The 13,831-nt window shown below is 49.7% G+C and overlaps 1 protein-coding gene across 2 annotated transcripts in view; it reads left to right on the forward strand.

Annotated features, from left to right (window-relative positions):
* The window catches only part of PTPN11 (protein tyrosine phosphatase non-receptor type 11), a 60,414-nt gene extending 47,944 nt beyond the window's left edge, over positions 1-12,470 (forward strand). The window contains exons 11-16 of one of the 2 annotated variants that reach the window (XM_037133465.2): positions 1,433-1,599; positions 2,500-2,567; positions 3,075-3,226; positions 5,913-6,025; positions 7,750-7,845; positions 8,521-12,470. In XM_037133465.2, coding sequence (XP_036989360.1) covers positions 1,433-1,599; positions 2,500-2,567; positions 3,075-3,226; positions 5,913-6,025; positions 7,750-7,819 — 570 coding nt within the window. In that variant the 3' untranslated portion in view covers positions 7,820-7,845; positions 8,521-12,470. The remainder of the gene's footprint in view (positions 1-1,432; positions 1,600-2,499; positions 2,568-3,074; positions 3,227-5,912; positions 6,026-7,749; positions 7,846-8,520) is intronic. The other variant, XM_037133466.2, reaches the window with a different exon arrangement.
* The last annotated feature ends 1,361 nt before the right edge of the window (positions 12,471-13,831 follow it).

A 13,831-nucleotide genomic window follows, 5' to 3' on the forward strand; every position in this document is an offset into this window, starting at 1 on the left:
CGAAATAGTGATTGTGTGGAATAGTAATTTCATTGCCGAGAAATCCAGTAAGCTTCTGGGCAGTGCTGAGGCCCCGCCAAGGTGGCGAACACACATATTTAAGGGCGCAGGTCACCTGGCTGTGTGCACACCCTGCTCCATTCCTCTGGCGCAAACCAGAGACAGTGGGTGGTTGGGTCCTTCCAGGTTCGAGGCTTTTCCCGGGGTCACAGTGCATGGGGACTGTGGTATGTGACGGAGAGCAATGGCCAGGACAGTGTGGGGAGTCTGAGCTGGGCCGTAGTAGAGGGGGTGGGGGCTGGAGGAGGGGCTCAGGGGGTGGGGGGTGAGGCTAAAGTGATCCGGGAACCTCTGAGCTTGTGGCCCAGGGTGGGATGCTGGGACCTCTAATGTCACTGGTGGGGGGTGGGCAGTTCTCCTGATGGTGGGGAGAGAGGGGGCAGAGGTTCAGTCTGTCACATGTGCCCCAATGAGGGACCTGGCATGTGCTCTGACCAGGAATCTCCACCTTTCGCTTTGCTGGATGACCCTCAACCAACTGAGCCATGGTGGCCAGGGCACTCTTTGCTTTTTTGAAAACCCCCTTCTAAAATGTTTCTTAGCTCGGATTGTCTCCAGATATATAGGGAAGAGGATGAATAGTGCTGCTCAACGACCTAACCTGGGTGTGCCCAGAACGCGATGCTTTTGGGTCTTCTGCAGCCCTGGGACCCTTGTTGGCCTTTATCATTGAGCAGCGACCTCAGAGGAGCCTGCGTGCCGAGTCTCTGCCCATCTGCAGAGCGGCGGCTGTGGGTTTATGGCTCCCGTTTAATCCTCACTGTGGTATTGTGAGAGAGAGGTTCTTATTCCTGCTGGCAAAGGAGCGATGGAGGCCTAGAGATCTCCAGGCGCCACAGTGAGTGCGCAGGCCAGGATGTGGGCCTCAGCGCAGCCGTCCAATGGCAGAGCCTCTCTTCCTACCTGCTCTGTACTCAGCGGAAGTTTCCAGTATCTCGATACTTCCCTAAACGAGTGTGGCTCCGGAGGGGAGGAGGTCTGGGTACAAAAGGACAAAGAGGAACGAGTGACCTGAGGGAGTACCCGTCTTCTCACCCAGTGGGAGGAGAGCCCCGCGTCCCAGAGGCCTTCTGGTTTGAGCAGCACGTGAACGAGGAGGATCGGGGACATTGCCCGCCACTGGAGGTTCAGAGGCGGCTGGGGCTGGAGTTCCCTGAGGAGCACGTTGCTGCACTGGGCCTCTGGGTTCATGGGACCGAGGCGGAGCTGTATCCAGGATTGCCTTGGCAGGTCCTAAGGGAGAAGCGGTCCAGGAACTCGGAGGAGGACCTTTGTGTCAGCCAGCTCCCTCAGCTCACTTAGGCTCTGAGAGAGCGAAGCCAGGCCGTGCCTCGGTCCCTTGATTTATTTAATTCTTTTCTGGTTTTTCTTGGCTCTACTCCAGGGCAATACGGAGAGAACCGTCTGGCAATACCACTTTCGGACCTGGCCGGACCACGGCGTGCCCAGTGACCCTGGTGGTGTGCTGGACTTCCTGGAGGAGGTGCACCACAAGCAAGAGAGCATCATGGATGCGGGCCCAGTGGTGGTTCACTGCAGGTGACCGGCCTGTCCGTCTCCAAATGCCCAGGGCTGCTTCTGACTTCCCCACCCCAGATCCAACTGGGGGAAACTTCATCTCTGTGTGAGGCCTGGATGCACTGCATGAAGGCGCACTTTGACCCCAAGTGTATTTTTCATAGATCCTACAGGACTGCCAGGGTCCTGGGGGTGGCAGGACAGGGGCTGGTGAACAGGGTCCTCATTTGCAAGGGGCTCCTAGTCTGGTAATGTTTGCTTGGCTTTCTTTTTCAATAGTGTAATTCAGCGTTCATCTTTTTTATTGTGATTCTAGTTTGTTCTACCACAGAAACGAGGTGTGTTTTTCCCCAACAGTACACTTATTTGCTTAAAAGATTAGGACCACTGCCCACCCTCTGGAAGCTAGTCCTGTGGCCCCCGCCCCACAGTTTGCAGGCTGCTGGCACCCAGGAATGGGCTTCCCAGTCATACTGGGGAAAGCTTGGTTTTTAAAATCTCATTCATGTGTTGGGCAAGTAGATGTGTATGAAGTTTTATTTAGTTTTTAAAAAGCTACCACTTATTGAGCACTTGCTCTGGGCCCCATGTTTTTCATGCACAACTCACATTTGACCCTCATGACAACCCTGTAAGATACATACTGTTGCCCCCATTTCACAGATGAGAAAACCAAGGGTCAGAGAGGTTAAGAGACTGTGCCCCAAGCACACTGTGTATTGGAGAAGCTGGGCTCCCAGTGCAGGTTGGACTGACTCCAGAGCCCTGTGCTCTTAGCAAATTCATTTTCCAGTATAAGTAGACAATCGTATAAGTGCTCCCAAGAGCAGATATTGGTTCTGCTCCATTAATAGCTTGGCTTTGAGTATAAACCCCCATGAATGACTTTACTGCCATCGGTTTTCACCTTTCTGCCCACAGTGCTGGCATAGGCCGGACAGGGACGTTCATCGTGATTGACATCCTCATTGACATCATCAGAGAGAAAGGTAGGTCATCTGGAGGGCAGGGGGCAGCAGCTCCTGTTTGTAGCTCATGGATGGAAAGTGCTGGTGAAAATAGCCTGGGGAAGAATATTTGAATGTTAAAAATTTTCACAAAAATCTGGGCCGAAGACATCAACTTCCAGTATGTTTGCCCAAGAACAGAAGTGATGCTGTTTCAGCTTTTGGCCTGAGATGAAGCCCAGGCCCCGGGGACGCCCTGCTGTGGCCTTTTGTTGATCATGCAGCGGCGCTCTCTACCCAGCCCCTCATCCCGGCTGATGGCGTGGGGCGTTGCAAAGTGGGGGAGCCCTGCTTCCCAGACTTTGTCATGGGATCGCCTGGGATCATCGGTATTGACCAGAAGGCCAGTGCTGTGGCCCTTGGAACATGTGCGGCGGAACATTAAAGACTAAATTTGCTTTATGCCTTAGCCTGCCGGAACCCGGGCATCCAGCCCCTTTCCCCTGCCTCTGCTGATCCTCCTGATGCTCCGTGCTGCTTGCTTCGTAGGTGTCGACTGTGACATCGACGTTCCCAAAACGATTCAGATGGTGCGATCTCAGAGGTCAGGGATGGTCCAGACAGAAGCACAGTACCGATTCATCTACATGGCCGTCCAGCACTATATCGAAACACTACAGCGCAGGATTGAAGAAGAGCAGGTACCGAGCCCGGGCGGACCGGCATGCGGTTCTCCTTTCCTTTTCTGGGCAGCTGGCGAATGTTCTCCTTTGGATCAGCATAGGCTTGGCTAGGCGACCGGCTTTGTTTGGGGACGGGAGAGGAGTCCCCCCACCAGAAGGGGCCTCTGCAGATTTCCTTTCTTCATGGCTCCGAATTTTCAGTCCGGAGGATGCTAGGGAGGGGCCCCGTGCTGCCCGCCCGGCCTGGTGGCCTGGGGAGGGGCCGCGCAGGAAGGGGAGGGTTTACCAGGCCCCCACGGCTAGCTTAGACGCAGAGCCTCCAGGTTTCCAGCCTGTTCCAGTTTAATCCAGGCCATATTTATCCTGATTCCATCTCGTAAATGAATGCTTCACTCTTAATAGCATACAGTGGTTTGAAACACCCAGTTTGGTCGAGTTGGAAACAGTGAAATTTCCATTTTAATAAGCATGCATAATGAAGAAGAATGTGGCACTGGAGCCTTGCCATTCGAAGCTATTCATAACAGACACAAAGCTGAGTTAATTAGGAATAAGCTGAGACGAGGGAAAGGAGGAGACTGCTCTTTTGGGGAGCCGTGCTTGTTGCCCACCCCACCCCCACCCCAGCCCAGGGCTGTGCCGTGTTGCAGCCAGGTCGTGTCCCAGTGTCAGGGATATTTTTCTGCTCTGCCCTGTTCATTGCCCTCCGGAGAACTCAGCCTCTCAAAACGGGCACATCTCAACACGGGCCCCGCCACCCGGCTGAACAACGTGTAGCCGAGCAGGCCAGTAGCTGCGTTACCAAAGCTTGGTTGGCCAGAGTTGTCTAACTGGTGTGGCACGTTCTCCATTCACACCAAGTACTCAGGAGATTGTCTCCTCGTAGAAAAATGTCTTCAGCAACCGTACGTGTCTAGAAATGTAAGCTCAGATGATCAGTAAGCTCCTGGTTTTGAACCTTCTTGCTTTAAATCTGACTGCGTTGTTGTAAGTGCCATGAAATATTTAGGTGGTTACTATAGGCTATTGTACATTTATTCTCCCGTGTTACTTAATTTGGGCTGGGAATAGTTAATGCAGGAAGATGCCCAGAGAAGGACTCGTAATAAACAGAAAGAGAGGGCAGCCCTGCTGGTAACTGGATGCTCTGTGGCAGTAACTTGAAGCACTTCATGTAGTCAGGGTGGGGAAAGCTGGGGGAAACGTTCCCTGTTTCATTCAGAGGCTTTGGCTTTTATCCTTGTTTTGGAGAATTTAGGGACTTCCCCTCCCAGCCTTTCGAGCACTTCAGATGTTCTTATTACCAAATATGGTCTCACTAACCCTAAATCTGAGATTATAGTTTGGATTTACAAACTAAATAAAAATCTTTTATCACTGTCCTGTTTTGGAGGGAAGAAGTAGATAAAAGCAAGACGTATTCTCTAATAATTTAAGTATTATGGAACATAGAATATAGAAATTGGCCCTGGCCTGGTAGCTTAATTGGTTAGAGTGTCGTCCCAACACGCCAAGGTTGCGGGTTTGATCCCTGGTCAGGGCACATACCAGAATCAACCAAGGAATGCATCAGTAGGTGGAACAACAAATCAGTGTTTCTCTCTCCTTTTTTCTCTAAAATGAAAAAAATAAAAAGACCTAGGATGTAGAAACTGAATGTAAGCTGTAAATGAAGTCCCTGGTGGTCCCACCCGAGGGAGCTGGGATGTGTGCATGCATGTGTCCATTCGTTCAGCCCATAAATAAGTGTTTGGTGCGATGCGTGTGGGCGCTGCACTGCGCACACTGACTGCTACGTGGTGTGTGAGCCTCCGTGTTTGAAAACGTGTGTCGGCTTAGGTCACGTATTTTAAGAACGGGGTCCTGTAATATGTAGGTTTCTGCATTGTATTGTTCGTTTCATTGCAGGAACTTGCTACCTGGTTTTGTGGTAAAGTGAGAAATACTTTTTCAGTTGGAAAAGGTTAAGGGCAGACTTAAAAACATGAAACCCACCTGATTTTTACATTAAACAAAGGAGCAAAACTCATTTAGGAGCACTGATTCTATTGAAATACAGGCATTTCCCAAATGATGAAGCTTTAGGAAACTTGGGGAGTGAAAGAATTTGCCGAAGAGAGGGGAAAATGGAAGAAAGAAAATGAGTCACAGGTGGGGATTCATGGGGAAGGAAGTGGAGACACCGCCACGCATGCGAGGGGGCCTCGCGGAGACTGGGGCGGGAGTCCCGGGGGAACGCAAATGAGGCAGGACGGAGAACATGCAGGAGTTTTTACAAGTGGTTCTCCTCACGCTCTGTGCCGTTTCGAAGGAGAGTTCTTTGTTAACTTCTGTTTACAGGATGACAGTTTCTTCATTTGCAAAAACCAGCATGCGGAGTTCCCTTCACTCAGCTTTCCTGACTGTTCACATTATAACACAATTTATTATTCATTCACACTCGCCTCATCTTTCCCTCTCTCCACAGGCGTAGTGAAATTATCAAAATCAGGAAATTAATATGACATAGTCCTGTTTTCTTCATCTATGGACCATATTCAGGCTTTGCCCATGTGTCCTATCAATGACCTTTCTGTGGTCCTGGCTCACATGGTGTATTTGATTGTCACAGTTCTCTCCCTGAAATGCCTTTTTTTGGGCTTTTGTATTCCCTTAAAAAAAGCCACATTTTCTCATACATGTAACCTCTACCTTTACCTTTCAGAAAAGCAAGAGGAAAGGCCACGAGTACACAAACATTAAGTACTCCCTCGCGGACCAGACAAGCGGCGATCAGAGCCCCCTCCCGCCTTGTACCCCAACGCCCTCCTGTGCAGAGTAAGTAGTGAGGAAGGGCTCCATTCATTGGAAAAGCTTAAACGGCTGCAGGTCTTGGGAGCACTCACCTCTCACTGAAGCGTTGCCCGGCCCATTCGGAGCCTGTCCGTGGCTGTCTCAACGTTACACTACCTAAACCGAAGGCCGATGGCTGCACCGGCTGGGATTACACGGGTTTGTGTGTGTCTCACGTTGAGGTTCTGTAAAAGAAGAGCCTAAGTTTTCTTTTGATGGGGTGGCATTTGCTGCAGAGGTGGATGGCACCCCTTGTGATGGATTAGCACTGTTCGCTAAGTAAAGTGAACTGCCCGTGAACGTGTCGACACAATCGTGATCTGCTCATTGGCCACATTCGCAGAAATCTACTTTGGGGAGTGAAGCAGGAGTCAGCGAACTGCAGCCCCCAGGCCAGACCCCAGCCACGGCCTGTTCCTGTGCAGCTCACAGATGGTTTTCAAAGGGTTATTAACACACGTGCACACGCACACACACACACACACACACCAAGAGTAACGTATGACAGAGACTGCATACGGCTTGTAGAGACTGAGTTATTTACCCTCTGGTTCTTTATAGAAGAACTTTGCCAACTCTTGTTTAAACCAAAGCACGACAGGAAAACATTACTTAAATAGATGAGGTGAATGGTTAATTGTAAGTTGTTATTATCTGCACATTCTAGTCATTCTGCAGTATAACATTTGCTTCCCCCCTCCCTCGCTTAGAGTTTTATCTCTACTTGCTTCTGACGTGGATTTAAAACCCCTGCTGACTTTAATACTCTCTTGGAACATTTTCGGTAGCACAGATGGAGATTGTATTTGTATGTTTTTTCCTATTTAACACTGAAATGAAGCGACACAACAGAAGTACTCTCCCCACTGCACTGCCTCTTTCTTCTGCCGCCTTTTCCTTTCCCGGCGGATGGACAGGGATAGTGTGTGTTAAATTGCCACCTCCCATCATCTGCAGCGGAACCAGCCTATCCAGACTCTAGTCCTTGCCAGAGAGCTTCCCCCCACCCTCATGTTGGCCCACCGCCTGTTGTTACCAGTGCCTGCCTGCAACCAGCGGCTTCTCTGTCTCTGTTCCCACCCTTCTCCACGGAGGGAGCAGCCCCGGGACACCGGGGCCCTGGGCCCCTCCAACTCGTTTTGTGTCGCCCTCTTGGGCCAGCACCCACAGCTGCGGGGACTCCTCATCCTCCCAGCCTGCACGGTTCTACATGCAGAGCTGGGGCTCGGAGGTGCTGGCTCCCCTCTCAGGGCCCCCAACCCCACCAACTGAGCTTCATGATCAATGTTCCCCTTCGCGTGGCCAGATCTGGGATCTGACTGCTCCTGTTTTAGATGGTCTTGGGACTCTGGCCCATTCGGACCCTTCTGCTTGAAATTAGAGCCAATCCTCTGAGTACATGCCCCACCCTCTTTCAAGGTCTACCTCAGAGGGCTCAGCACACAGTCTTCTCTTGCTCTGCCCACCTGGAAAACAACTCACTTTCCTCCAACCCCCCTGGAGCGTAGGGGGCTGGAGGCTCTTATTTCACTTTAACTTCGGTTACATTGCTGCACGGTCGTGTCTTACGTCCTGTCCTAAAATGCCAGCTCCAGGGGGCAGGAGCCGTGTCTGCACCACAGCTGGTCGCCGAAGAATATGCCGCACTGTGTGCCTTACAGACGCCACGGTCTGCACGTATGTTCACGTCCCCGTCCCTTTTGTTCCAGAATGAGAGAAGACAGCGCCAGAGTCTATGAAAATGTGGGTCTGATGCAGCAGCAGAAGAGCTTCAGATGAGAGCCCCGCCGAGGCTCCAGCAGCAGGTATTCACACGGAAGTACCGGGTCTGCTCGGCGTCCGCAGCCTTTCCGAGCAGGCAGATGAGTCATGAGCGTTTCAGCAAAGCGTCTGCTGATGGAGTTGTGCAAGTCGGCCTTCTTTCTCCCAAAGTGGATCTGTCTTAGAGTTCATCGAGCATTAGTGCCAAATGCAACATTAATCCTGGGAAGGGCGAGGCTAGCACCTGTACTGAGAATGCTGGTGGTGGACACCAGAGGCCACTGTGCCTGCTGTTTTTATTGGTGTTGACTAATCCAGACTGTGCTGGGAGGTGGTATGTGGGGATCCGGGCACCGTGGGGACAGCTGGGGTCACGGCGCCTCAGCGCTCCTCCCAGGCGGCCTCTGCCTGGCCATGTGACACAGGGCACTGGACAGTTGGGCCTCTGACGGGCTCCACTCCACATCCCTTCCTGCTCTGATGGGGGAATTCATCTCCCTGGTCCACCTCCTCCCTGTCAACCACCTTTTTAAATAGTGACCCATGTGTGATAGGTGTTTTAATGAGTTAGAAACTCATAGTTTTCAGTATTTCATGTTGAAATTCTCATTTCAACGTGTAGTCTACTGAAAAGCTTTAAAGGTATTTTTAAGTGGTTTCATGCCTTGCAAACTTTTGGACATGTGCTCCTTAAAAATTCTCATTTATTTCTTCCCCAGATGTGGACTTCAACTTCTCCATGAAAAGATCAAGAACAGGTGCAAGACAGTTGATGTGAAGTGTGAACTTGAAACTTGAAGGCTTGCGTTGTGGTCGACTCCCCTTTGATGAATAGAATGTGAAACCATGTAAAGACCGTTTGTCTTCTCACTCAGCAACACCTGCCTCCCGGTCACTGCTTTGCTGAGATGAGAAGTCCCCTCTGCACTGTGGACAGCGTCGTATTTTACAGAGTTTCTATTTTAAACCGAGGAGGCGGTTCAGTTGCGCTCTCTACTTTGCGGATGGCGATGCTTCAAATCCTAGTTACTGGCATTTGTTTTTCTTTGTATAACCTTAAAAAATGTAATCTCCCCCCACTTTGTGGGGAGCGATAGGGCAGGTGTTAGAGGGGAAAATGGGGAAAATCGAGTTAACAACAGTCTGTGGAAGTGAGAACGGTGTCATTCATCATCACTGATCACTAGTGGGTAATCCATTCTGATGGCCTCTTTTGTTGGCTAAATGATAATGAAGCCATGGCCCCAGACTATCAGGAGTTGACTGTCTTCTGCATCACCATTAAAAAATCATGGGAATTTAGAATGAAAGGCACGCTTTTTTCTTTGCAGATGACCAATGGCCATTCAGCCTTTTGCCTGAGAAGGTTGTGGTGGGGAAACACTCGCCATATGTATTTTTTTCATTTGAGTGTTTAGGGAAAAGGCATCTGTGACTAAGCAGTATCTTGGTTATCAGTTGTTGCCGACAGACCACCTCGGAACATAGTGGCTTACCCTGATTCTTCATTTTTTCCTCACTGTCCTTGAAGCCGGACCGGGCTCAGCCATTCTGTCCCTCCGCTCATCTTGCTGGTGCCCCTTGCTGGTGGGCAGGTTGGCTGAGACACGGGTGGCCGGGCCTCTCTCCCTGCACACGGTCCTCGGTCAGTTCTTCATGTGCTCTTTCCATGGGGCCTCACCCGCAGGGTGGCTGCCTCTTGCATGGAAGCTCAGAGCTCCCAAAAGTGTAAGGCAGGAGTGGCAGGCCTTCCTACGACTTAAAACCTGAACCGTCACAGCGTCACCTCTGCCCTCTATTGATTAGAGCAAGTCACAGCCCGACACAGACTCAGGAAGAGGGGACTTCACTGGGGTGTGAAGTGGAGGTGTGGTCGTGGGGGGTCTCCGGAGTAACAGACGGTCCGAACTAGTGCCCAGGGGGAAAAGCTATTATCAGCAGAAGTAGAAGCTGCTAGTGAGTGACCTGGGGAAGCTGGAGCTGCCCGTGATAGCTGGTGTGGAAGCTGGACGTGAGAGAGAGAGAGGGGGCCTTCCAGACGCTTGCTGCACCGGTTCTGTGGGCTCAGAGCATCTTTTCCTCACCATCCCCTGGGAAAACTGGTCTCATAAGGATGGCTGTGTCAAGGGGGCAGAGCGTTTGAAAGCAGCACCTTGTCAGCATGGCCCCCACACAGGGAGGCGAAGGGGCGCCTTCTTCACGCCACCGGTCTCCCGGGCAGTGGGCTGCGCAGGAAGGAGCGGTGCTCACGGGGCTGCTCGCCAGGTGGCCTAGGCAGGAGCCCATTTCTGTTGTCACCGAGCAGTCAGACCAGCTGACGTGCTACCTGAAGTGCCTTCTCCAAAAACACCCCTCTTTGCCCCCGTGTGTTGAATCATTGTTCAGTGAGTGCATTTCCATTCAAGTCTCACTGGGTGACTTTGTGAAGATCATAAAATGCTACGGCATGGCCTCCTTTCTGGAATTGTCCTTGCTCTTGCTCCTAGATCTGGCCCTGGTGGTAGTTCCCCACTGAGGTCGCGATCGGGGCAAGCAGTGGCTGCCATTTTCACAGACACAGCGTACAGTGTCCCCCCCCCACATAAACCCCCTCCCCAAGCCATCGCACTTAAAATTGCTTCAGGACACAGGGGTGGCCTGGAGGTGGTTACCTTATAAGAGGAATGCAAATGACTACTGTCTTGCCAAGCCTGCAAAGAGAGAGAATGAATTTCAGTATTCGCAACAAGGTCCTGAACCCTGTTCTTCTTTATTGCATTGTCATGGGGAAGGGTCTTCCACTGGGCCTCAATTTCGTAGGAATGCTTCAACAGCAGATTTCAGGGCCAGAGTCTCTCACCAGCATACAAGGGTTTAATATATAAATAAACCTGCTACATTCAGTCTCTGCCTGTAGCTGCAGATTGGCTGCAGATTGGTTGTTTTTGCACTTGGAATGGGAGGAGCGGATCTGGGCCAACCCTCTGTGTTCCAGGACATCGATTCCATTTAGATTTCCCTCCACCAGGTCAGCAAGCTGTCCTATTAGGTCAGTTTTTGCCCAGACAAGGTTATGATTGTCCCTCGGTTGCCAAGGTTTGTTGTGTGTTTGACGAAAGGGGGTCGCATCGCAAGTTCTTAGGTGAGATTTCTCTCTGTGGGATGGAATCACGCAGGTGAAGATGGGGAGCTGGAGGCGCAGGTTTAAAGATGTGGAAATGAAAGTCCCTCAGGGGTGTTTTCTGAGCACGCCCCAGGGCCCGGGGCCGGAACAGTCGGTCACAGCTGAATCAGGTTAACAGCTGGAAAGGAGGAGCGCTAGACCTGTGTACGTGTTGGCTTCTGGGTTGCCGCTAGACATGAAATTTGCACAATATCCCATAGCTGGTTGAATATTTTTAAATTATAAGCATAGGATTTTATATTTGGGGGGAAGACATTATCTGGCACATGGTATTCGGGGTTTTTTAAAAACAAGCCACATTTCAGTCTTAATAACTTTTATAGAAAATCAAAATAAAAATACACCTCATACCCCGTGCGTGGTCCTCCTGAAAATTATGGCCATTGGGTCCATGGGAATCAACGACTTGTCAGATGTGGTTAAATGGGGTTGAGAAAAATATATGTGTGACTTTCATGGTGTTTTGCATTCTTTAAGGAGCCCAGTTGCTTTGGGAAAACCAAGAAAATCATCCAGATTATTTTTAGGGGTCATTTTACCAGGGATTTTACAACTAAGATAAGGTCTCGGGTTATTTCTAGTTCAGGGGAGTGTGGAAAGGTATGCGGTTGTGGAGTGTTTTGCTGTAGCTTATTAATCCACAAGGGGAATTTAGGCTATAGGCATAAGGATAAACCCAGTACAGCTAGTTTTCTGTAAGTTGTTGAGGGAACGAGGTTTCGTATAGCAAGCACATGGCACCCCTGATTCTGCAATGCCTTTTTTAGAATCTCTATTAGCCCTAGATTTTGTTGATTTCCCTCCCCCCCCGCCTTCCTCTTGAAAAATAAGTTCCCAAATATAGTTTATTATATCTTCCATTGTTACAACATTTGTTTCTTTTCCCACTACGGGCAGCTCACTCCGTTGGGTTTTAGTGTGGTGCGTACCTTCGCAGTCTATCCAGCTAACTTCTACAAGTTTTCGTCCTAAACCTCAAATCATGTGATTAATAATTTGCCTGTTTTATTTATGACCTAGTTGTGATTCTGTTATTAATAAAAGCTAGTGGGGAAGGATCCTTTATTAAGCTGTTGACTTAGACATGCATTTAATTTTCCAGCAGTATATGAAGTATTGTACCAGAGTATTAAAAGCTATGTAATATTTTATTGATAAATCTATCCTTTAAAAGGAATATGTGTTAGGGTGTCATCATTTTGATGTGAATCATGTAAATGTTGATAATATGCACTGTTTATTATACACGTAGTGTTCCAAGAGATTCACTTCATTGCCTTTTCGCTCACGTACATTATGTAGTCTATTTGCAATTGTTTTTTAAGAAGTGACATTAAAAGAATAGTTTACGTAGAGAAGCTTTAGTGGATGTTAATTGTCTCCCCGCTTATATTTATGGGTGTTAGTTCAACTGCTTTGCTAGTTGCGAAGCCCTATTATCAGAGTAAAAGTGTATTTGTTAACTGTATGGGAACTAAAAATCAGGAATAAAACCATTTTCTTATATTACAGTATTTGTCATTTCATCAGACACATGCAGGAAAAACTGTGATGATGGGTCACTCACTTCTCAGACCAGCAAAATGCTAACAGTTAGCGGCCCTTGTCTAGAAGGTACATTGGGATGTAGACTGAATGAATCAGCTCCTCAAGAACTGATGGAGTGCCTACTCTGAGTAGCTTTGGGAGACAATTCCATTTGGAAGAACTTCCGAGTAAGTGACGAATAAAAGTGTGTGTGTGAAATACACAGAAAACCATTACAGGTAGAAGTGAGTGTAGTAGCATCGGGTAGGCACCTGGAGTGAAGACTCAGGGGAAGCCTGCAGGACGGACGGATTACGTGCTCCAGGCCGTCCGCTCTTCCCCGTGCAGTAGGCTTAGCCCGCATGCGCACACGGTCATTCCCTTCTATAAGCACTGCATTCATACCGGCGGAAAGAGACCGTAAATAAAACAGGTGATTCGTTTTCTGTTGTGAATCTCAGGATAGCATTTACGCCGTAAAATACTGTTGCTTGCCTCTCAGTCCCAGCTGAGTTACTTTTTAAATAAATTTTTTACGAAAGATCTTTTAAATTTACTTTTAGAGAGAGAGGCGGGAGAAAGAGAGGGAGAGGGATACGTCAATGTGAGAAAGACATGTTGATCGGCCACCTCTCACGCACACCCCAACTGGGGACTGAACCCGAGACCCAGGCATGTGCCCTTCCTGGGAATCGAACTAGCAACCTCTCCCTTTGCGGGATGACACCCAACCCACTGAGCCATATAGGCCAGGGTTCAGCTGAGCTGCTTAATGCATCTAATCACATGCAGCTGATTTAGGTGGTTAGACCAGTCACCTATCCATTCACCTATCCATATACAGAGCCCCTTTGAAATGCTGGCCACTATGCCTGTGGTGGACACTGGGGAAAGCAGTGACACATGGTGGCCGTCCTGGTGGTTGGTGACATTCTAATAGCAGAGCGAGGTCTTGTACCAGTCACAAGGCAGTCAGTTACATTTGGGACAAAGCAGGAGAGACAGGGACGGGACAATTCCGAGTACGCGTGAGGCAGCTGGAGGACGTCTGCAGGGATTCCTCACCGTGGAACCCTCACCCTCTGGGGTTTCAGAAGAGGAGCTGCTCAGGTTGTGGACCTGGAGATGCCTCGTTCCCCACAATCCTTCCCAGGTTGTAGGTCAGAGGGCAGGGGGCGTGTCTCGTCTTTGCCACGTCACAACAGAACCTTCTCTTTCTGTAGTTTCTACTCATAAGAAAAATCCCCAAGGAAATGTGCGGACTAAATGCAAAGCGTCCCCATAACAAACCAGTTGTGGACAGAGCGCTAGGGGCTTATTCAACCCAGTTGTCTCGTAGA

The sequence above is a fragment of the Artibeus jamaicensis genome, unplaced genomic scaffold (assembly GCF_021234435.1).
Source record: "Artibeus jamaicensis isolate MK-2021 breed Jamaican fruit bat unplaced genomic scaffold, CSHL_Jam_final contig_525, whole genome shotgun sequence".
Taxonomy (NCBI): Eukaryota; Metazoa; Chordata; class Mammalia; order Chiroptera; family Phyllostomidae; genus Artibeus; species Artibeus jamaicensis.